Below are 23,658 nucleotides of genomic sequence, written 5' to 3' on the forward strand. Positions count from 1 at the left end.
CTTCTTAGCAGCAGCCGGGAACTCCCCAGGCTAGGATGCTTTTCATTTCACTCGGATTGGGGTTTTCTTAAAATCAAATGAAGTTCAAAGAGGTATTACTGGCAGTGAAGGATTCCCCCCAAAGCCTTGTCCAAGCACACATTTCCTTTCCCCGAAGCGCCCTATTAGAGTTTTGGATTGGAGCCCAAAAAACTCTGCCCTTTTCTGGGATAAATTAAACTGAAAAGACAAAATGGGCATGAGGCATCCAAAGCAGTTGGTCTGCAGAGCTTAGAGTGGGGAGTTCTAGAATCTTTTCCTATTTCCTCCTACTTAATGGAGTATTTATTGAACTTGTTTAGTTCATTGTCTCTAAGGTTCTCAGCTTCCTTCAGGTACCAAGCTGGGAAAGAATAAATTCACCCGCAGGTGGAGGATAATTTTCATTCCTTCATTCCTTAGTATTTATGGAGTGGCTTCTGTGGGTAGAGTGCTGTAGTGGATGCCTGTTGGGTGCTGAGAACTGTATCGGGCACTTAGGAGAATGCAATTAAGGTAAAAGACCAAACTCTGCCCTCCAGGAGTTAGTAATTTAATCCCCACTAGATTGTAATTTCCTTGACTGCAGAGATTATATGCTCCTAGGTACTTAGTACAGTGCTCTTTGCTCAGTACATGCTCAATAAATAGCATTGTTTAATGTCTTACTAAATCTTCTGTACTCTTCCAAGCTCTTAGAATGGTGATTTGCACTAAGAGCTCAATAAATATTATTGATGATGATGGTGATGATTCATTCATTCATTCACTCGGTCCATCATATTTATTGAACGCTTACTGTGTGCAGAGCACTGTACTCAGTGCTTATGAGAGTACAATACGACAATAAACAGACACAATGCCTGCCCACAACAAGCCTCTGTGAAGCAGCTAGGCAGACACAAATTCATCTAGTGGGCGACAGAAAGAAAATCAGTGCTGTAACAGGTACTAGAAAATCTATGTGAAAAATAAATAAGCAAATTCATAAATGGTTAAATCCATCGATATTCATTCATTCAATCATATTTATTGAGTGCTTACTGTGTGCAAAGCTCTGTATTAAGCGCTTGGGAAGTACAAGTTGGCAACATATAGAGACGGTCCCTACCCAACAGTGGGCTCACAGTCTAGAAGGGGGAGACAGAGAACAAAACAAAACATATTAATAAAATAAAATAAATAGAATAAACATGCACAAATAAAATAGAGTAATAAATACGTACAAACATCTATACATATATACAGGTGCTGTGGGTAGGGGAAGGAGGTAAGGTGGGGGGGATGGGGAGGGGGAGGAGAGGGAGAGAAAGGCGGGTGCTCAGTCTGGGAAGACCTCCTGGAGGAGGTGAGCTCTCAGTAGGGCCTTGAAGGGAGATATCTACATCCATACTATGGGGTGGCTGATGGGATCAATCAATCATTGGTATTTATTGAGCACTTACTGTTTGCAGAACACTGTACTGAATACAAAGCGCTGAGGAGGATACAAGGTGATCAGGTTGTCCCACGTGGGGCTCACAGTCTTGATCCCCATTTTACAGATGAGGTGACTGAGGCCCAGAGAAATTAAGTGACTTGCCCAAAGTTACACAGCTGACAGTTGGCGGAGCAGGGATTTGAACCCATGACCTCTGACTCCCAAGCCCGTGCTCTTTCCACTGAGCCAATCAGCTTCTCTAATCAGTTTGTAATCAGGTAATCAGTTTGTCCCATGTGGGGCTCACAGTCTTAATCCCCATTTTACAGACGAGGAAACTGAAGCACAGGGAAGTTAAGTGGCTTGCCTGAGGTCACACAGGAGACAAGTGGCGGAGCCAGGATTAGAACTCACGTCCTCTGACTCCCAAGCCCGTGCTCTTGCCGCTAAGGGGCTAAGGGTGGATGGATGAATCAATCAGGTGGGGAAAGACTGGAGGCGATGGGAATTCAGAATCAATCAATCAATCCATGGTATTTATTGAGCGCTTTCTGTGGGCAGAGCACTCTATACTAAGCATATGGGAGAGTACGGTTCAAAGGGTTGGTAGAGATGATCCCTGCCCACGAGCAGTTGGCAGTCTTGAAGGGGACACAGACATTCATATAAATGTTCATTCTTATATTGTACTTTCCCACCCCTCTCAGGGTCACACCTGGAGAGTTTCCAGTACTCTACCAGTCTCGACTACAGGAGGGAGAGTCAAGCAGAGGCCTGTCCATTCCATTCCTAGCTTGGCCAGTGGCTAGTGAGCGGAAGGCAAGCGTGGCTCAGTGGAAACAGCCCGGGCTTTGGAGTCAGAGGTCATGGGTTCAAATCCCGGCTCTGCCAATTGTCAGCTGTGTGACTTTGGGCAAGTCACTTCACTTCTCTGTGCCTCAGTTCCCTCATCTGTAAAATGGGGATTAAGACTGTGAGCCCCCTGAGGGACAACCTGATCGCCTTCCCCAGCGCTTAGAACAGTGCTTTGCATATAGTAAGTGCTTAATAAATGCCATCAAAAAAAAAAAAAAAAGCTGCTACAAGTCAAAACTCCCCAGTGCTGGGCAGCAACGGCACGGGAGAGAATCGAGGGCGGAGACTCAAATTTACCACGTGGAAGGAGGCGATGGTAAATCACTTCCAGATTTTGACCAAGAAAACTCTCTGGATGCACTGCCGGAATGATTGCAGCTGGAGTTGGGGCGTTCTGGGAGAGATGTGTCCATGGCGTCGCTATGGGTCGGAGACGACTCGACAGCATAAGACAAGACAAGACTTTCCCAAGTGCTTAGTGCAGTGTTTTGCACGCAGCAGGCACTCAATAAATACGATTGAATAAATGAATGAATTCATGCTCACCCCAGCCCTACAAAACTTTTGTAAATATTCTTCTTCTGTCCTATTTCCCATATCCCTATGTTAGTTTGATAGCTGCCTCCCCCTGTAGACCGCAAGCTCCTCGTGGGCAGGAACCTACCAACTCTGTTGTATCGTACTTTCAAAAGCATTTAGTACTGCACACAGTAAGCACTCACTCAATCAATCAATCAATCAATCAATCAATCGTATTTATTGAGCGCTTACTGTGTGCAGAGCACTGTACTAAGCGCTTGGGAAGTACAAGTTGGCAACATATAGAGACAGTCCCTACCCAACAGCGGGCTCACAGGCTAGAAGGGGGAGACAGAGAACAAAACAAAACAGATTAACAAAATAAAATAAGAATAAATATGTACAAGTAAAATAAATAAATAAATAGAGTAATAAATCCGTACAAAGATATATACGTATGTCCAGGTGCTGTGGGGAATACCATTGATTGATTGATAGACTTCAGGGAAGCAGCATGGCTGGGTGGATAGAGTATCAGCCTGGGAGTCAGAAGGTCATGGGTTCTAATCCCGACTCTGCCACTTGGCTACTGTGTGACCTTGGGCAAGTCACTTTACTCCTCTGTGCCTCAGTTATCTCACCTGTAAAATGGGGATTCTGACTGTGAGCCCCATGTGGGGCCGGGACAGCGTTCAACCCGGTTTGCCTGGCACATAGTAAGCGCTTAACAAATACCATAATCATTCAGTGCTTAGAACAGTGCTTAACACATAGTAAGCACTTAACAAATACCATTATTATTATTATTATTATTAGGGGAAATAGCTGGGTAAAAGGATGTGTTCCTAAGAGCTGTGGGGCTGAGGGTGGGTGAACAGCAAGGGCATACAAGATACAGATTCGAATCCGTAGGCGATGCGGAAGTTCATTAGATTGTATTTACTGAGAGCTTACTGAATGCAGAGACTGTACTAAGTGCATGGGAGGGTGCAATATAACAACCAACAGACAAATTCCTGCCCACAATGAGCTCACAGTCTAAAGAGCGAGTGAGAGCTAGTAGGGGAAATGAGGGCTTAGTCGGGGAGAAGATGAGATTTTAGGAGGGCTTTGAAGGTGGGGAGAGTGGTGGTCTGTCAGATATGAAAAGGGGGAGGGGGAATTCTCCCAACCTCTTACTACAGTGCTCTACACACAATAAGTGCTTCAATAAATACCATCGATCAAGGGAGTTTCTGGCCAGGGGAAGGATGTAGGCGAGCCATTGGCGGTGATATAGGTGGGTCCAAGGTACAGTGAGTAGGTCAGCTTGAGAGGAGTGAAATGCTCAGGTTGGGTTATAGTGTGCCTGTTATATTGTATTGTAGTGTGTCTGTTATATTGTACTCTCCCAAGCCCTTAGTCCAGTGCTCTGCACACAGTAAGCACTCAAGAAATACGACGGGCTGACTGATTGCTTCATCATCACTATGAAAGCAGCCCCGTTTCTCTGCACATTCTAGACTGTAACCCCGGTGTGTGCAGGGATTTTCTCTCTTTATTACTGAATTGTACTTTCCAAGCACTTAGTGCAGTGCTCTGCACACAGTAAGCGCTCAATAAATACGACTGAATGAATGAAAGAATGAATAGGGGAGCCACGAGTCGAGGTAGGTTGCAGGGAGGCAATCGAGTGCCTTAAAGCTGACGGCAATTTATCGAATCCTAGAATTCATAAGCACTTCAGGCTTCCGTGGATCATGTGGCATTTTTCTCACAATGCCTCGTTACTTTAAATAGGTTTTGGATATTTTTTCACTGTGTCAATTTCACATGATGTATTAAAATTAAAGGGTTTAAAATCAGGCCGTAAAGCAGAGCAAGGAAGCTAAACGTTCTTTTCGCCCAGAACTTGAACTTGGACATTTGGGCTTCTGTGTGTGGTCCGTGATTAAGAAACTGCAGCACTGGAACCATTTGTTTAGTTGAATTTTTTTTCTTCCAATCAAACCAGTTCATTATAAAATAGGATTGTATTTTTGAAAAGTCACACAAAGGCCATTTTGCTGCTATTTCTAATGATTTTCCTCCCTCATTTCTCGAGCACATTTTCCGAAAGCCCCTAACGAGACATGCCTAGTTACAGCGTGCGGAGAACAGATACGCTGCTGCATTTATTCCAACCGTGCTTTTTAATTGGGCTTTTCAATTATGAATGAATGGTGTGACTAAAGTTCCCGAACAATAGCCGTTTAGCTAGCACCCGAACCGTCCTGCTAGAGGTGTGGGCCGTCTTTCTCTCCTTTTTGATACTCCGCACAAATGTAATGCCTCCGGGATAAAAGAACTCTTCGGGGTTAAAAAGTATGCGTTTTTTTTTCCACAATACCTTGTTGACATTTTAGATAATATGGCATTCTTTGAGGAAACAAGCTCACTCCCCGTTCTAATGAAATGTAATTTCACGGCATCATTATCTGGGCCCCTAACGCTGAGGAAAATTGGGTTTTCCAGAAAATGTCCCATTCTGCAAGAATGTGGCAGAGTGCTGGACCCTAATCTCTCCGAGTGTGGGACGGTATCCCATTCAGCCTTTCCCAGGAGGGATCCGCATTGTATTTCTAAGCAGCCCTCTGGGTCCCCGGACCACCCACCCGGCTATTGAGGGCCTCCAGGAGCGGGCCGGTCTCTGGAACGCGCCGGGCCCGGGGACCTGTATTCAAAACCTGCCTGTCTCTGTTCACGCAGGGCCAGAGGTGGGATGACGCGTTCAGCGGCCAAGGCATCCTGACTCACTGCTCCGGAATCACCTGCGATGGGCTGTGGATCCATGGCTTCCCAGCCAGTATGTACCGTGTTTTCGTCTCTGGTTGTCGCCTGGAATGATGAGGATCATAAGAGTGGTGCTATCTGTTGAGCGCTTACTGTGCACCAAACAACCTATAGAGCCCTGGGGGAGAGGTGCAGTCAGATACACCCCAGACCCTGTCTCCCACATGGGGCTCACAGTCTGGCAGGGATTGAACCCCCATTTTGCAGATGAGGAAATCGAGGCCCAGAGAATAATAGTAATAATAATTATTATGATACTCGTTAAGCACTTACTGTATGCCAAGTGTGCCTCAATGCTTAGTCAAATGCCCGGAGCACAGTAAGCACTTAATAAACACCATAATTATTATTATTACTGTTCTATACGCTGTGGTAGATATGAGTTTATCAGGTTGGACACAGTCTCTGGCCCACATTAATCCCCACTTTACACATGAGGGAACTGAGGCCCAGAGAAGTGAAGTGACTTGCCCAGGGTCACTCAGGAGGCATGTGGCAGAGCCGGTATAAGAACTCAGTTCCTTCTGACTCCCGGGCTCGTTCTCTATCCTCTAAGCCACACTGTTTCCTAGAGAAGCACTTCTCTAGAGAAGTGCAGTGATTTGCCCAAGGTCTCCCAGCAGGCAAGGGAGCGGGGATTCGAATGCAGGTCCACGGAATGCTCTGGCTGGCTCGTCAGCCGTCGATGCGGATCGGCGCTAGCGGTGATGGGAATGATGGCGTTCACTGAGTGCCTGTCTACATGTTTTGTGTTGTTTTGTTGTCTGTCTCCCGCTTCTAGACTGTGAGCCTGTTGTTGGGTAGGGACCATCTCTATATGTTGCCAACTTGTACTTCCCAAGCGCTTAGTACAGTACTTTGCACACAGTAAGCGCTCAATAAATGCAATTGAATGAATGAAAGAATGAATAGTGCAGCACACTGGACTAAGTGCTTAGGAAAGTACAGCAGGAGCCCAGGTCACAGGACAGGGAACTTATACTCTAACGAGGAGATAGACATAAAAATATTTATGAGCAAGCAGAATCAAGATCAATAAACCAAACGTTCGATTGATTATCGGCTAGTGGCCTAGTGGAAAGAACATGGACTTAAGAGTTAGAAGACCTGGGTTCTAAGCTTGATTCTGCTATTTGTCTGCCGTGTGACCTTGGGCAAGGTGCTTTATAATAGCATTTATTAAGCGCTTACTATGTGCAAAGCACTGTTCTATGCGCTGGGGAGGTTACAAGGTGATCAGGTTGTCCCACGTGGGGCTCACAGTCTTAGTCCCCATTTTACAGATGAGGTAACTGACGCACAGAGAAGTTAAGTGACTTGCCCAAAGTCACACAGCTGACAATTGACAGAGCCGGGGTTTGAACCCATGACCTCTGACTCCAAAGCCCGTGCTTTTTTCCATTGAGCCACGCTGCTTCTCTAAGCTTCTCTAAGTTGCTTCACTTCTCTGGGCCTCAGTTCCCTCACCTGTAACATGGAGATTCAATACCTGTTCTCCTTCCTACTTAGAATGTGGGTCCCATGTGGGAACCGATTATCTTGTACTGACCCCAGTGCTTAGTACAGTGCTTTTTTATGGTATTTGTAAAGTGCTTACTTTGTGGCAGGCACTGTACTAAGGACCGAAATAGATACAAGCTAATCAGGTTGGACTCAGTCCCTGTCTCACTGTGGGGCTCACACTCACTATGCATTTATACACAAAAGCTGAGGATGGGCATAAATAAACACAGACGTAGCGGAGGCAAGTCACCATGCTGATAATTAGTCAGGGAAGACACGTTGGTGGAGGTGGGAATACGGGAGGGATTTGAAAGTGGGGGGGAACCGGCAAGGTGGATTTGGGAGTCACCCGCGTAGAAGTGACATTTGAAGCCTTGGGAGTGTTTGAGCTCCCTGAGGGAGGGAGGAGAGGAAGAGACTCAGAACGGAGTCTTGAGGACGCCCACACTGAGGAGTGGCCAGAGAGGTCAGTCAATCAGTCAATCGTATTTACTGAGCACTTACTGTGTGCAGAACACTGTAATAAGCATTTGGGTGAGTACAATACAACAATAGAACAGACACATTCCCTGCCCACAACAAACTTACAGTCTGGAGGGTGAGACAGATATTAATAGAAATAAATAAATTACAGATATGTACGTAAGTGCTGCGGGGTTGGGAATGGGGATGAATAAAGGGAATAAGTCAGGGTAACCCAGAAGCAAGTGGGAGAAGAGGAAAGGAGGGCTTAGTCAGGGAAGGCCTCTTGGAGGAAATGTGCCTTCAATAAAGCTTTGAATGGGGTGGAGAGTCATTGTCTGCCGGAGCTGTAAGAGGAGAATCAGTCAAGTGATCAGCGGTATTTATTGAATGCTTTCTATATGCCGAGTGCTGTAATACACGCTTGGGAGAGTACAGTGCAATCGAAATAGCGGACACGTTCTCTACCCATATTGAGCTTACAGTCTTGAGGTGAGCTTATCATCATCATCATCATCAATCGTATTTATTGAGCGCTTACTATGTGCAGAGCAGTGTACTAAGCGCTTGGGAAGTACAAATTGGCAACATATAGAGACAGTCCCTACCCAACAGTGGGCTCACAGTCTAAAAGGGGGAGACAGAGAACAAAACCAAACATACTAACAAAATAAAATAAATAGAATAGATATGTACAAGTAAAATAAATAAATAAATAAAGCGTAATAAATATGTACAAACATATATACATATATACAGGTGCTGTGGGGAAGGGAAGGAGGTAAGATGGGGGGGATGGAGGGGGGACGAGGGGGAGAGGAAGGAAGGGACTCAGTCTGGGAAGGCCTCCTGGAGGAGGTGAGCTCTCAGTAGGGCCTTGAAGGGAGGAAGAGAGCTAGCTTGGCGGAGGGGCAGAGGGAGGGCATTCCAGGCCCGGGGGATGACGTGGGCCAGGGGTCGATGGCGGGACAGGCGAGAACGAGGTACGGTGAGGAGATTAGCGGCGGAGGAGCGGAGGGTGCGGGCTGGGCTGGAGAAGGAGAGAAGGGAGGTGAGGTAGGAGGGGGCGAGGGGATGGACAGCCTTGAAGCCCAGGGTGAGGAGTTTCTGCCTGATGCGCAGATTGATTGGTAGCCACTGGAGATTTTTGAGGAGGGGAGTAATATGCCCAGAGCGTTTCTGGACAAAGATAATCCGGGCAGCAGCATGAAGTATGGATTGAAGTGGAGAGAGACACATGGATGGGAGATCAGAGAGAAGGCTGATGCAGTAGAGAAGGCTGATGCAGTAAGAGAAGGCTGATGCAGTAAGAGAAGGCTGATGCAGTAAGCTTACATGATGAGCTTACATGATGAGCTTACAGTCTAGAGGACCTGGCGAGACCAGAGTAGGAGCAAAAAAGCAAGACCCAATAGCATTTCTGGGAGAAGGAGGTGGTCCCTGGCCCAGGCACCATTCACGGGGGCCGTCATGGCCCATCTGAACATGATCCCCTTGGGCCATTTGATAGTAATGCCAGAAGAAGGGGGTGGTCCCTGGTCCAATCACCATTCACAGGGCCCGTCAGAGCCCAACTGTACATGATCTCTTTGGGCTGTTTGTCAGGGCACTGAGACTCCCAGCACTGGCTCAGAGTTCTCAATGCGAAGAGGGTAGGAGACAAACATCGCTAAAATCCTCTCTTTCCTCTCCATCCAAACTACTACCACATTATTACAATCACTCATCTTATCCCTCCTGGATTACTGCATCAGCCTCCTTACTGACCTCCCAGCCTCCTGCCTCTCTCCACTCCAGTCAATACTTCACTCTTCTACCCGGATCATTCCTCTACAAAAACGTTCAAGACATGCTACCCCACTCCTCTAAAAACTCCGGTGGTTGCCCATCCACCTCCGCATCAAACAAAGACTCCTCACCATTGGCTTTAAAGCAGTCCATCACCTTACCCTTTCCTACCTCTCATCGCTACTCTCCTTCTACAACCCAGCCCACAAACCTCGCTTCTCCATGCTAACCTTTTCACTATTCCTCAATCTCATCTGTCTCAACGACAACTCCTAGCCCTCATCCTGTCCTTGTCCTGGAACCGCCTCCCTCCTCAAATCCAACAGACAAGTACTCTCCCCCCATTCAAAGCCGTATTTTGGGCACATCTCCATGAGGCCTCCCCGGACTAAGCCCCTCTTTTCCACTTCTCCCACTCCCATCTGCGTCACCCTGACTTGCTCCTTCTGTTCTTCCCAGCTGCACAGCACTTAGGTACATTATCAGAAATTTATTTATTTGTATTGATATCTGTCTCCTCGCCTCTAGAGTGTGAGCTCGTTCTGGGCAGGGAGTGTGTCCGTATATTGTTGCATTGTACTCTCCCAAGTGCTTAATACAGTGCTCTGCACACAGTAAGCACTCAATAAGTACCACTGAAAGACTGACAATGAATGAATGAATTTGTCTTTTGACACATGAAGTCTGAGTGGGCATTGTTTTGGGGAGCACACTATATCAGTGTCGGGATGATGCCTCCAATCTGGGAATGTGGGTTTGGCATTCCTGGGTATGGGAGAATTCTGGCTGGAGTCCCTCCATGTTCGGAACCCAGGCCCGTGGTCACGGACCATCTCTTCCGACACTGGCATGCTGAATCCAAACCAGCGCAAGTGGTTGGACCATCAATCAGTCAATCAATCAATCTTATTTATTTATTCAGTTTAAGTGGTATTTCATAGCCTAGAGGATAGAGCACGGCCCTAGGAGTCAGGAGGACCTGTTTCCTAATCCCAGCTCTGCCATTTGCCTGCCGTGTGACCTTTGGCTAGTTATTAACTTCTCTGTCTCAGTTACCTCATCTGTAAAATGGGGATTAAATGGGACTGTGTCCAACCCGATTAACTTGTATCTACCCTAGCATTTAGTATAGTGCCTGGCACGTAATAAGCAATGTAAGTTGCCGATTTGTACTTCCCAAGTGCCTAGTACAGTGCTCTGCACACAGTAAGTGCTCAATAAGTATGATTGAATGAATGAATGAATTTAACAATCAATCAATCAATCAGTCATTTTTATTGAGCACTTACTGTGTGCAGAGCACTGTACTAAGCGCTTGGGAAGTACAAGTTGGCAACATATAGAGACAGTCCCTACCCAACAGTGGGTTCAGATGCCACAGTTATTATTATCATGATTACTAGAACTGAGTGTACCTCATTCTGGCTTCTAGCCTATTTTTCCTTTCATGGCATCCAGAAAACCAACTCTACCAACTGTCCTTTGGGGTAGTCTATCGGAGAAGTCTTTGGATTCAGGGTCAAGTTCATTCACGGAGGAGCAAAGTTTGTGGTGTGGAGGAGTTTCTGTGAAAGTAAACATGAAATGGGTGTTCCTTGCATTTACCTCTCCCTGCCCCCGGAAAAAAAACTCGAACGAAAAGCCAGTGATTGAACCCACCTCGAATATGAAAGACTAGTTCCTTTCTTGTGCTCGATGAGGAAAGAGCTCGTCAGCACATTTTTGGAGACACCCGCTTCCAAGATCGGAACGTATTCGGAATCCGTCTTTCGTCAGGCCACAGGAGGAAATGGGGGAAACAGATTTCTTGGCAAAGAGCTGGCTAATGCTGCAATGGTCTGGAAGCTTTTCTTGGAGGACCAGCTGGATGCCGAATGCAAAAGAATGGATTTCCTCCTCTTTATGGAACCGCAAACCTGTCAACTGCGAACTAAACACAACCGGTCTGTGGCCGTCACCGGGCGGGGCAGAGGCTAGGACGTTGGATCCTGGACAGCCACACCCCAACTCGAGAAAATTTGGGTTTAGATTTCAAAGGCAGTGGTTGGATTGTGCGGGTTTAGATCTTGAGGGAAATGGATTTCTTGAAAAAACACTTTTCTCTTCTTTCTTTTTTTTTCTGGTATTTGTTAAGTGCTTATTATGTACCAGGCACTGTACAAAGCACTGGGGTAAATGTAAAATAATCAGGTTGGAGACAGTTTGGTGGAGGAATTGATTACTGGGTACAGAGCGATCTTCTCCTCACTGGAAGGAGCGTTGCCCAGTGTTGCAGCACAGGCCTGCAAGTCAGAAGGGCCTGAGTTCTAATGTGGGCTCTGCCACTTGTCTGCTGTGTTACCTTAGGTAAGTCACTTCACCTCTCTGTGCCTCAGTTCCCTCATCTGTAAAATGGGGAATAAGACTGTGAACCCTATGTGGGACAGGGACTGTGTCCAACCTGATTATTTTGTATCTATCCCAGTGCTTAGTACAGTGCTTAACAAATACCACAATTATTATTATTATTATTATCATTTCCAGAGCATGACAGGGGAGCAGGAGTGCAAGAGCACAGGCCTTTGCCAAGTGCAGGCAACAAGCCCCAATTACTGCAGAATGCAGTTGAATATGCCGGCAAATTTCATTCATTCATTCATTCAGTTGTATTTATTAAGCGCTTACCGTATGCAGAGCACTGTACTAAGCACTTGGGAAAGTACAGAACAACAATAAACAGACACATTCCCTACCCACAACGAGTTTGCAGTCTAAAGGGTGGGGGGCGAGATAGACATCAATATAAACAAATGAAGGTGTTACTTCAATTCTCCTCCCCACAAAATGAAGTTTGGATTTGTTGCCAAGAACCATACGTACCCTGATTATTTCCATCACGTTGAAAAATGATGAAGACGATCAGATGCGTTCAGCCCGAATGGACCGCAGGGAGGCCTGTAATCGTTGGGAGCAGCTGAAAAATCTCAGTTTGCCCACCCTGGCGATGTCACTCATTGGGTGAAAAAAATCCAAATGGCTACGAGCCACGCTCTGTCTCGGAAAGCAGCACGGAAAATGCTGACTCTGGCAGAGCAGGAAAAGCAGGCTGTGAGTCTGAGCCCCAAGAGGACCCCAAGAATCCCTGGCGATACCCCCGTTCCCCTCACCCTGGATCACCCCAGTACCTCAGAGGAGGAACATGGAGGAGGGGGGAGCCTCACTGGAGAGAGGACAGAGATGTTCCGCTCTGCTGCTGTCGACTGCACCCCAATTTTCACCCAGCCATCTTAACCAGTCATTCAATGATATTTACTGAGCACTTACCATGTGCAGAGCACTGTACTAAGCCCTCGGGAGAGTACAATACATTGGAGTTGGTCATATTACTAATCCTGGCTCCGCCACTTGTTTGCTGGGTGACTTGGGCAAGTCAATTCACTTCTCTGGGCCTCAGTTACCTCTTCTGTAAAATGGGGATTGAGACTGTGGGCCCCACGTGGGACTAGGACTGTGCCCAACCCGATTCGATTGTATCCACCCCAGCATTTAATACAGTGCCTGGCCCATAGCAAAAGCTTAACAAACACCATAATAATAATAGAGAAGCAGCATGGCATAGTGGATAGAGCATGGGCCTTGGTATCAGAAGGCCATGGGTTCTAATCCTGGCTCCACCACTTGTCTGCTGTGTGACCTTGGGCAAGTTAATTTACTTCTCTGTGCCTCAGTTGCCTCATCTGTAAAATGGGGATTGAGATTGTGAGCCCCACGGGGACAGGGACTGTGTTCAACCCAATTTGCTTGTATCCCCTGCCAACGCTTAGTATAGTGCCTGGCCCATAGTAAACGCTTAACAAATGCCATAATAATAATGCTAATAATAGTTGGCAGACATGTTCCCTGCCCTCAAAGAGCTTACAATCTAGAGGACGAGTTTGCAATCTACATCTTGCTATGTATTGGGCTGCTGATCCCAGGGAGACTGGGTGAAAGTGTGGGGATGGTTCTGTGCAACCCATCACCCCTCCTGGAAGGGAAATTTTGGTGCAAAGCCTCCTGACAAGCAGGAGGACGCACCTAGTTCCCCCAGAGACGGGCCGGGAGTCAGAAGGACCTGGGTTCTAATCCTAGCTCTACCACTCATCAGCTGTGTGACCTTGGGCAAGTCACTTCACTTCTCTGAGCCTCAGTGACCTCATCTGTAAAATGGGAATTAAGACTGTGGGCCTTATGCGACAGGGACTGTGTCCAATTTCATTCATTCATTTGATTGAATTTACTGAGCACTTACTGTGTGCAAAGCACTGTACTAAGCGCTTTGGAGAGTACAAAATGACAACAAATAGGCACATTCCTGCCCACAATAAGCTCAGAGTCTAGAGGTATGAGCTCAATAATAATAATAATAATAATAATGATAACAATTATGGTATTTGTTCAGTGCTTACTATTTGCTTGACACATAGTAAGCGCTTAATAAAAATCATAAAAAAGGCACAGTTGCACTGTAGAACTCTCCCACTCTAGAGCCCCAGGGCTGCGTTCAGATGTTTGCTCTGAACCCATAGCATGCTCTGTACTAACCTGTTCATGTAATCAGACGAACGCTCTCAATCAATCAATCAATCCATCATATTTACTGAGCACTTAATGTGTGCCCAGCATCATCATCTTCATCATCAATCGTATTTATTGAGTGCTTACTGTGTGCAGAGCACTGTACTAAGTTCTTGGGAAGTACAAGTTGGCAACATATAGAGACAGTCCCTACCCAACAGTGGGCTCACAGTCTAAAAGGGGGAGACAGAGAACAAAACCAAACATACTAACAAAATAAAATAAATAGAATAGATATGTACAAGTAAAATAAGTAAATAAATAAATAGAGTGATAAATATGTACAAACATATATACATATATACAGGTGCTGTGGGAAAGGGAAGGAGGTAAGATGGGGGGGATGGAGAGGGGGACGAGGAGGAGAGGAAGGAAGGGGCTCAGTCTGGGAAGGCCTCCTGGAGGAGGTGAGCTCTCAGTAGGGCCTTGAAGGGAGGAAGAGAGCTAGCTTGGCGGATGGGCAAAGGGAGGGCATTCCAGGCCCGGGGGATGACGTGGGCCGGGTGTCGATGGTGGGACAGGCGAGAACGAGGTACAGTGAGGAGATTAGCAGCAGAGGAGCGGAGGGTGCGGGGTAGGCTGTAGAAGGAGACTACTGTACTGTACTAAGCATTTGGGAGAGTACAATAGAACAATATAACAGAGTTCATAGACCCATTCCCTGCCCACAGCGAGCTGACAGCCTAGAGGACACAGTTCATGTCCCCCCATGGGGCTCATAGACCTATTCCTTATTTGACAGATAAGGTAACTGAGGCCCAGAGAAGAGAAGTGACTTGCCTGAGGTCACACGGAGGACAAGTGAAGGAGCCAGAATTAGAACCCAGGTCCTTCTGTGAGGCCCAGGCCCTGGCTCTATCCACTAGGCCACACTGTGTCCATGCTGACCGAACAGGGTGTCCCTTGCAGGGCTCAGGCCCAGGTGGGGTTTCAGTTGTGGTGGCCAGATAAGACTGGGGCTCTGCAGTCTCACAGTCATCGACGTCTAAGTGTGTGTGTGTTTGTGTGTGGGGTGGTTGGGGGTGGAGGAGTGGGGGACAGGGGTTTTGGGGGGTGGCTCGGGGGCTGGAAGGGGTGAGCTCCCAATCGCTTGTAGGCCAGCGAGCCCCCAATGGAGGCTCGCTGGCCTACAAGCGATTGGGTGCTCACATCAATCCCTACAGAAAACTCTTGGAAAACTCAGGAGTAGGGAGAGTGCCTGCTAATTCTGTTGTGTTGGACTCTGTCAATATCTTAGTACCATGCTTTGCACAAAGTAGGCGCTCAATTAAAGCCATTGATTGATCGATTCATCGATTGATCTGGGAGGTGCACAGCCGAGAATCCAGCTCAAACCAGCATGAGGGGGATCGTCCCCTTCGCCCTTGCGGACCTGGTTCCTGTGGATTGTAATCTCCCTGAGGGTGAGGATCCTGCCTTTCAAGTCTATAATGTGGTACTCTCCCAAGTGCCTTGACCAGTCAATCTGTCAGTCAGTCGGTCATATTTATCAAGCGCTCACTGTGTGCAGAGCACTGTACTAAGCGCTTGGGAGAGTACAATATCACGACAATACACTACGACAATACAATACAATATCACTTCCTTCCTCTCCCCCTCGTCCCCCTCTCCATCCCCCCATCTTACCTCCTTCCCTTCCCCACAGCACCTGTATATATGTATATATGGTTGTACATATTTATTACTCTATTTATTTATTTATTTATTTATTTATTTATTTTACTTGTACATTTCTATCCTATTTATTTTATTTTGTTGGTATGTTTGGTTTTGTTCTCTGTCTCCCCCTCTTAGACTGTGAGCCCACTGTTGGGTAGGGACTGTCTCTATGTGTTGCCAATTTGTACTTCCCAAGCGCTTAGTACAGTGCTCTGCACATAGTAAGCGCTCAATAAATACGATTGATTGATTGATTGATTGATTGATTGACAGAAGAGACACATTCCCTGCCCACAGTCTACAGGTTGGACACAGTCCCTGTCCCACATGGGGCTCCCAGTGTAAGTAGGAAGAATAGGAATTGAATCCCCATTTTACAGACGAGGACACTATAGCCCAGAGAAGTGAAGTGACTTGCCCCAGGTCACACAGCAGACAAATGGCAGGGGTGGGATTAGAACCCAGGTCCTCTGACTCCCAGCCCGTACTCTTTCCACTAGACCACGCCACTTCCCCAGCATACTCCTGGCCTTGTACTATATGCTTGTAGCTCATCAGTCAGTCAATTGAGAGTATCATTTGAGCCCTTTCTGTGTGCAGAGGGCTGTACTGAGCAGTTAGTAGCATTAACAAACACAGCCCCTGCCTTCATGGAGATTAAAATCTAGTGACGGAGACAGATCCCAAAATCACTGACAGAGAGGAGGAAGAAGGGATGGGGAATATTTCCATGCATTACAACTTAAATAATCAGGTATGTAAGGAAGGTCTTTCCTGACTAAGCCCTTATTTCTTCAATAATAATAATAATAGTAATAATAATAATAATAATAATGATGTTATTTGTTAGGCACTTACTATGTGCAAGGCACTGTACTGATATCTGGGGTGGATATTCACCCTCTCCTCTGCATCACCAATGCACTCAGATTCATTCATTCATTCATTCAATTATATTTATTGAGCACTTACTGTGTGTAGAGCACTGTACTAAGCTCCTGAGAAGTACAATTCACCTACAAATAGAGACAATCCCTGCCCACAACGGGCTCACAATCCAGAAGGGGGAGACAGACAACCAAACAAGTCAACAGGCACCAGTAGCATCATTATAAATAAAAATAATTATAGATATATACTCATCATTAATACAAATAAATGGAATTATAATTATAAGTATGTATGTATATGCACAAGTGCTGTGGGCGGGGGGTAGAGCAGAGGGGGCGAGTCAGGTCAATGGGGAGGGGAGGGCAAGCAGAGGAAAAGGGGGGCTTAGTCTCAGTCAGATCTGTACCCCCTAAGCACCTGACATTCACTCCACCCTCCATCTCCACGGAATTTATGTCCAGATCCATATACTCTTCCATTTTCCCATCCATAATTTATTTGAATGTGTACATCTCCCTCTCCATACTGTAAGCTTCTTGTGGGCAAGGATCATCTCTACCAACTGTACTGGACTGTACTCTCTGAAATGTCATCCTTGTTCTTTGTCAGTGCTTCTGCTGTTTGTAAATAATGCCTTACCCTCTGTCTCCCCCATTACATTAAAAGCTCCTTGAGGGCAGGGACCACGTGTCTCGAAAAACTGACCTTGCCCTGGTGCTTAGCACCACTGAATAAAATATCATTCTCTGCTTCAGCTCCTGCCAAGAAGATCGTAATTTTGGGCCCAGAGGTGATTGAGCTGATGGAAGACTCTCCCATTTTCCTTTCTGTCGAGCTGCAAACCGAGGATGGGGAAGTTGCTGAGGGTAAGAGCCTCTTTATGTGGCCGCTGCTAATTTCAGTAGACAAAAAACACTTCCTGCTTGAGTGGCATTGCACATTCATTTCTGTGATCATGGGGATCGTGTTCTCCAAGAGCCCAATGCTATGGGAAAGTTGCGTTATAATAACCACTGATTGCATGGGTATTATGGGTTGGAGGAGGACGTTTTAGAGACGCCACTGGAAAATAATTTCCATGCTATTTTTATGTCCATAACTATTAGAAGGATTCCCTCCCAACCCTCGCTTGCCACTCATTGCTATATTCAATCAGTGGTATTTACTGTTTACTCTGCAGAGCACTGTACTGAGTGATTTGGAGAGTATAATATAATAGAGTTGGCAGACATATTCCCTGCCCACAATGAGCTTATCATCTACTTTACTGAATTGTTTACCGCCGGGCACAGACGAGGATGGGAAGTGCAGCAGGTTGTCGCCTCAGCTGTGCCGGGGCCCACCAAGAGCTAAATCTTCTACCTCAAATCGGCTTGCGACAAAGCGTGGCTCGGGTCCCAACAACCCAACCTCATGCTGGTGGGGGGATGAACATCCCCCCTCGATTCCTCTACCGGGTTCTGTCCACATTAATACAAACACGCATTCTGGTGGAATCGGTTGTCCTGGAAGTGGAAAGCAGCATGGACTAGTGAGTAGAGCCTGGGCCTGGAATTCAGAAAGACCTGGGTTCCAATTCCGGCTCCTCCCCTAGCTGCTGTGTGACCTTGGGTAGGTCACTTCACTTCTTTGGGCCTCAGTTCCCTCATCTGTAAAATGGTGATTAAGATGATGAGCACTTTATGGGACATGGACTGTGTCCAACCCGACTGTGTCCAGCCCCTTCCTTCCTCTCCCCCTCGTCCCCCTCTCCATCCCCCCTTCTTACCTCCTTCCCTTACCCACAGCACCTGTATATATGTATATGTGTTTGTACATATTTACTGCTCTATTTATTTATTTATTTATTTTACTTGTACATATCTATTCTATTTATTTTATTTTGTTAGTATGTTTGGTTTTGTTCTCTGTCTTCCCCTTTTAGACTGTGAGCCCACTGTTGGGTAGGGACTGTCTCTATATGTTGCCAATTTGTACTTCCCAAGCACTTAGTACAGTGCTCTGCACATAGTAAGCGCTCAATAAATACAATTGATGATGATGATGATGATGATGATGATTAGCGTATATCTACCCCAGTGCTTAGTGCCTGGCACATAGTAAACATTTAACAAATACCATAAAAAGAAGTGTCAAAGAAAATCAGAGTTCCCAAGTCAACTGGCTATTGCCAGCAGCAATGATATTTATAGAGCACTCACTATTTGCAGAGCACCGTACTAAGTTCTTGGGAGAGTACAATGCAACACAATTAGCTGACACGTTCCCTGCTCATAACCAGCTAGCAGTCCTGCAGCTCTGATGGAAATGTTTCCAGTGTTCAATCATTGGTTCAATCATATTTATTGAGCACTTACTGTGTGCAGAGCACTGTACTAAGCACTTGGGAGTGTACAATAGAACAATAAACAGACACATTCCCTGCCCAAAAGGAGCTTACAGGCTAGAGAGGGAGACAGACATTAACATAAATAAATAAATGACAGATATGCACATTGCACACCGGTTCTTTCACAAAACTGAAAGCCGAAGGAGGGTTGTGGTCCTCTTGTCATTGGCGGCTATCTAGGCGCCCACACCAAACGCCTTTGGCAGGCTTTGAGCCAGGGGAAGGCGGCCCTCTCGGACATCCACTTGGGGCAATTTTTCTTTCCTCCCCGTTATCCCAAGCATCCTGAAACACAGCAGGCTCAGGAAGAAGAAGCCGCCAGACAGATCGGCCGGCAGAAGACGCATCGCCCAAGAACCATCCGTCCCTGGCTCCCGCGGCCGGAGGCGGTCTTTAATTGCCCTCGTTGGAGGGAATTCATGAGAAGACCAGACATCCACCTGTCAGGGGTGGTTTCAGGATCATTAAATCAAGGGCAGTGTGATGCAGGGGGCTGGACTCGGTGACTTCCCGGCGGTCCCTCCCTGACCGAGCGAGTCGGCGGAAATTGGGGAGAGTCACTGACAGCCTGTGTTTGGGGGTTGGTTGAGGGTGGGCAATCCCCAGTGCAGCTGTGCTCCTGAAAAGAGGCCTGGGAAGCGGAGTCACCGCAGAGAGAGGGAGAGGAACCCAACCCTCCCACTCCCTCCTATTCAGGCAAGGCTCCCCCTGCTATCATTCATTCATTCAATCATATTTATTGAGCACTTACTGTGTGCAGAGCACTGTACTAAGCGCTTGGGAAGTACAAGTTGGCAACATACAGAGACGGTCCCTACCCAACAATGGGCTCACAGTCTAGAAGGGGGAGACGGACAACCAAACAAAACATGTAGACCGGTGGCAAGACATCAGAACAAATAGAATTAAAGCTAAATGCACATCATTAGCAAAATAAATAGAATAGTAAATATGTGCAAGTAAAATAAATAGAGTGATAAATCTGTACAAACATATGTACAGGTGCTGTGGGGAGGTAGGGTGGGGGGGATGGGGAGGACGAGAGGAAAAAGGGGGCTCAGTCTGGGAAGACCTCTTGGAGGAGGTGAGCTCTAAGTAGGGCTTTGAAGGGAGGAAGAGAGCTAGCTTGGTGGATGGGCAGAGGGAGGGCATTCCAGGCCAGGGGGAGGACGTGGGCCGGGGGTCGACGGCGGGACGGGTGAATACAAGGCCCGGTGAGGAGGTTAGCGGCAGAGGAGCGAAGGGTGTGGGCTGGGCTGGAGAAGGAGAGAAGGGAGGTGAGGTAGGAGGGGACGAGGTGATGGACAGCCTTGAAGCCCAGAATGAGGAGTTTTTGCTTGATGTGTAGGTTGTTGTTATCATTAGGGGCAGGGAGGGGCACCCCCACGTTTCACATTCTCTTTCCCGAGAAATGAGTGTTCTTTAAAGGTTGCATGGAGTGATCTATTTATCCAAGCTGCGAGGTACAGCAACTTGGCTTAGTGGGTAGGGCATGGGCCTGGAAGCCAGGAGGACCTGGTTTTTAATCCTGGTTCCACCACATTTCCACTATGTGACTTGGGCAAGTCACTTCCTTTCTCTGGGTCTCAGTTATCTCATCTGGAAAATGGGGATAATATAACAACAGTAATTATGCTATCTGTGTAGCGCTTACTGTGTGCCAGGCACTGTTCTAAACACTGGGGGAGATGCACTTAGCACAGTGCCAAGCGCTTAGTACAGCGCTCTGCACACAGTAAGTGCTCAATAAATACAATTGAATGAATGAATGAATGCACAGTAATCAGGTTGTCCCGTGTGGGGCTCACAGTCTTAATCCCCATTTTACAGATGAGGTAAGTGAGGCACAGAGAAGTGAAGTGACTTGCCCAAGGTCACACAGCAGACAAGTGCGGAGCCGGGATTAGAACCCACGGCCCCTGATTCCCAAGCCCAGGCTCTTGCTGTGAGCCCCATGTGGGACAGGAACTGTGTCCAACCTGATTAACTTGTATCTAACCTAGTGCTTAGAACAGTGCTTGGCACATAGTAAGCGCTTCGCAAGTACCATAATCAAGTGGAAAGAGCCTGGGCCTGGAAATCAGAAGGATCTGTGTTCTAATCCCGTCTCCTTCACTTGTCTACTGCGTGACTTCACTTCTCTGCACCTTAGTTTCCTCATCTGTAAAATGGGGATTCTATACTTGTTCTCCCTGTATGAGAGTGTGAGCCCTGTATGGGACAGGGACTGCATCTGACCTGATGATCTTGCACCTACCCCAGCATTTAGCACAGTGCTTAACACATAGTAAGCCTTTACCAAATACTGTGATTATTATTAGAGGGATATTTCATTTAAGATCACTAAACTGGCCACAAGGGAAAAACTGATAAAAGCTCCAGTAACAGTCTCCTTTGAACCCCCAAAGCCCGAAGACATCAATCCTAGGTAGGTTCACAAAGCCATCGCTCCTGAGAGCCACTTTGTCACATCAGCTTTTAGTCTCTTCCAAATCTCTCCTGAAGGAAGAAAATCCCAGCTTCGGTAGAGAAATAACTTTTGAACAAAAGGCATTTCCAAATCCCAGTCTTTCTTCCTAATCCACTTCTGTCCGGTGCCAAAGTCTGGTCACAAGTGGCTAGTGGAAGCACCTGGCATGGTGGCCCCTTCCCAATGAGGTCCTGCCATCCCCTTCTAGACTGTGAGCCCGTTGTTTGGTAGGGACTGTCTCTATGTTGCTGATTTGTACTTTCCAAGCGCTTAGGACAGTGCTCTGCACACAGTAAGCGCTCAATAAATACGATTGAATGAATGAATGAATTTAAGGCTTTTGACACACAATCTTTTTTCCCATCAAATACATGTTGGAACCTCAGAGTTCAGAGTTCTGCACAGGACAAGCACTTCTTTCAATCCTATTTCTAGACTCTGAGCCCGTTGTTGGGTAGGGACTGTCTGTATACGTTGCCAACTTGTACTTCCCAAGCGCTTAGTACAGTGCCCTGCACACAGTAAGTGCTCAATAAATATGATTGAATGAATGAATGAGTACTTACTGTGTGCAGAACACTGTACTAAGCACTTGGAAAGTATAATTCAGGGGCTTGCGTCCATTCGTGGAAGATCCGGGGCCAGATCAATCAATTAATCATATTTAATGAGCACTTGTGTGCAGAGCACTGTACTAAGCACTTGGGAGAGTACAATATAAGAGAATTGGTAGACGCGCACCCTGCCCAAATTGCGGATATGTACATGAGTGCTGTGAAGCCGAGACTGTGAGCCCGTTGTTAGGTAGGGACAGTCTCTATATGTTGCCAACTTGTACTTCCCAAGCGCTTAGTACAGTGCTCTGCACACAGTAAGCACTCAATAAATACGATAGAATGAATGAATGAATGGTGGATAAAGGGAGGAAAGTTACAAGTGCAAGGGTGATGCAGAAGGGAGAGGGAGTGGGGGAAATAAAGGCCGAGACGGCTTCTTGGAGGAGATGTAATTTAAATATGGCTTTGAAGGAGAAGCAGCATGGCAGAATGGATAGAGCACGGGCCGGGGATTCAGCACGTTCTGGGTTCTAATCCCGGCTCCATCACTTGTCTGCTGTATGTGACTTCGGGCAAGTCACTTCGCTTCTCTGTGCCTCAGTGTCTTTCATCTGTAAAATGGAGATTGAGATTGGGACAGGACTGTATCCAACCTGGTTTGTTTGTATCCACCTCAGCGCTTAGGACCGTGTGGGGTCCCATGTTAAGGGCTTAGCAAGTGTGGCACTTTTTATTGAAGATGGACAGAGGGGTGGTCTGTTGGATATGAAGGGGGAGGGAGTTCCAGGCAAGGATACTTTCGGGAAGGCGTTCACTCCAGCTTCAGGAATGCCTCTCTGACTCAGCGTTTCCTGTTGCTCAGCTTTTTGGGCGAGTTACAGGAAGGATTGACCACAGGAGTTTAAGCTCATTGTGGGCAGGGAATGTGTCTGCCAATTCTGTTGTAATACAGTAATGGCATTTATTCAATGCTTACTATGTGCAAAGCACTGTTCTATGCACTAGGGAGGTTACAAGGTGTTCAGGTTGTCCCACGGGGGGCTCACAGTCTAAATCCCCATTTTACAGATGAGGTAACTGAGGCACAGAGAAGCTGTGACTTACCCAAAGTCACACAGCTGACAATTGGCAGAGCTGGGATTTGAACCCATGACCTCTGACTCCAAAGCCCATGCTCTTTTCCACTGAGCCACGCTGCTTCTTGTAATGTAATAATAATAATAATAATAATGGTATTTATTAAGCGCTTACTATGTGCAAAGCACTGTTCTAAGCGCTGGGGAGGTTGCAAGGTGATCAGGTTGTCCCATGGGGGGCTCACAGTCTTCATCCCCGTTTTACAGATGAGGTAACTGAGGCCCAGAGAAGTTAAGTGACTTGCGCAAAGTCACACAGCTGATGTTTGGCAGAGCCGGGATTTGAACCCATGACCTCTGGCTCTAAAGCCTGGGTTCTTTCCACTGAGCCACGCTGCTTCTCTGTATGCTCCCAAGTGCTTACTACAGTGCTCTGCATGTAGTAAGCGCACAATAAATGCCATGGGTTGAAGAGTGCTTTTTAATGGTATTTGCTAAGTGCTTACTATGTGCCAGACACTGTATCAATCAATCAATCAATCAATCGTATTTATTGAGCGCTTACTGTGTGCAGAGTACTGTACTAAGCGCTTGGGAAGTACAAGTTGGCAACATATAGAGACAGTCCCTACCCAACAGTGGGC

General features: G+C 46.8%; 1 protein-coding gene across 1 annotated transcript in view; it reads left to right on the top strand.

The window, feature by feature from the left end:
* MORN1 (MORN repeat containing 1) overlaps window positions 1-23,658 on the top strand; it is a 242,664-nt gene that overhangs the window by 47,694 nt on the left and 171,312 nt on the right. Inside the window, 3 exon segments of the mRNA XM_038747309.1 lie at window positions 5,540-5,636; window positions 17,278-17,423; window positions 19,118-19,413. Of these exon segments, the coding sequence (XP_038603237.1) occupies window positions 5,540-5,636; window positions 17,278-17,423; window positions 19,118-19,413 (539 nt within the window).

This window comes from Tachyglossus aculeatus, chromosome 5, assembly GCF_015852505.1.
Source record: "Tachyglossus aculeatus isolate mTacAcu1 chromosome 5, mTacAcu1.pri, whole genome shotgun sequence".
NCBI classification, from domain to species: domain Eukaryota; kingdom Metazoa; phylum Chordata; class Mammalia; order Monotremata; family Tachyglossidae; genus Tachyglossus; species Tachyglossus aculeatus.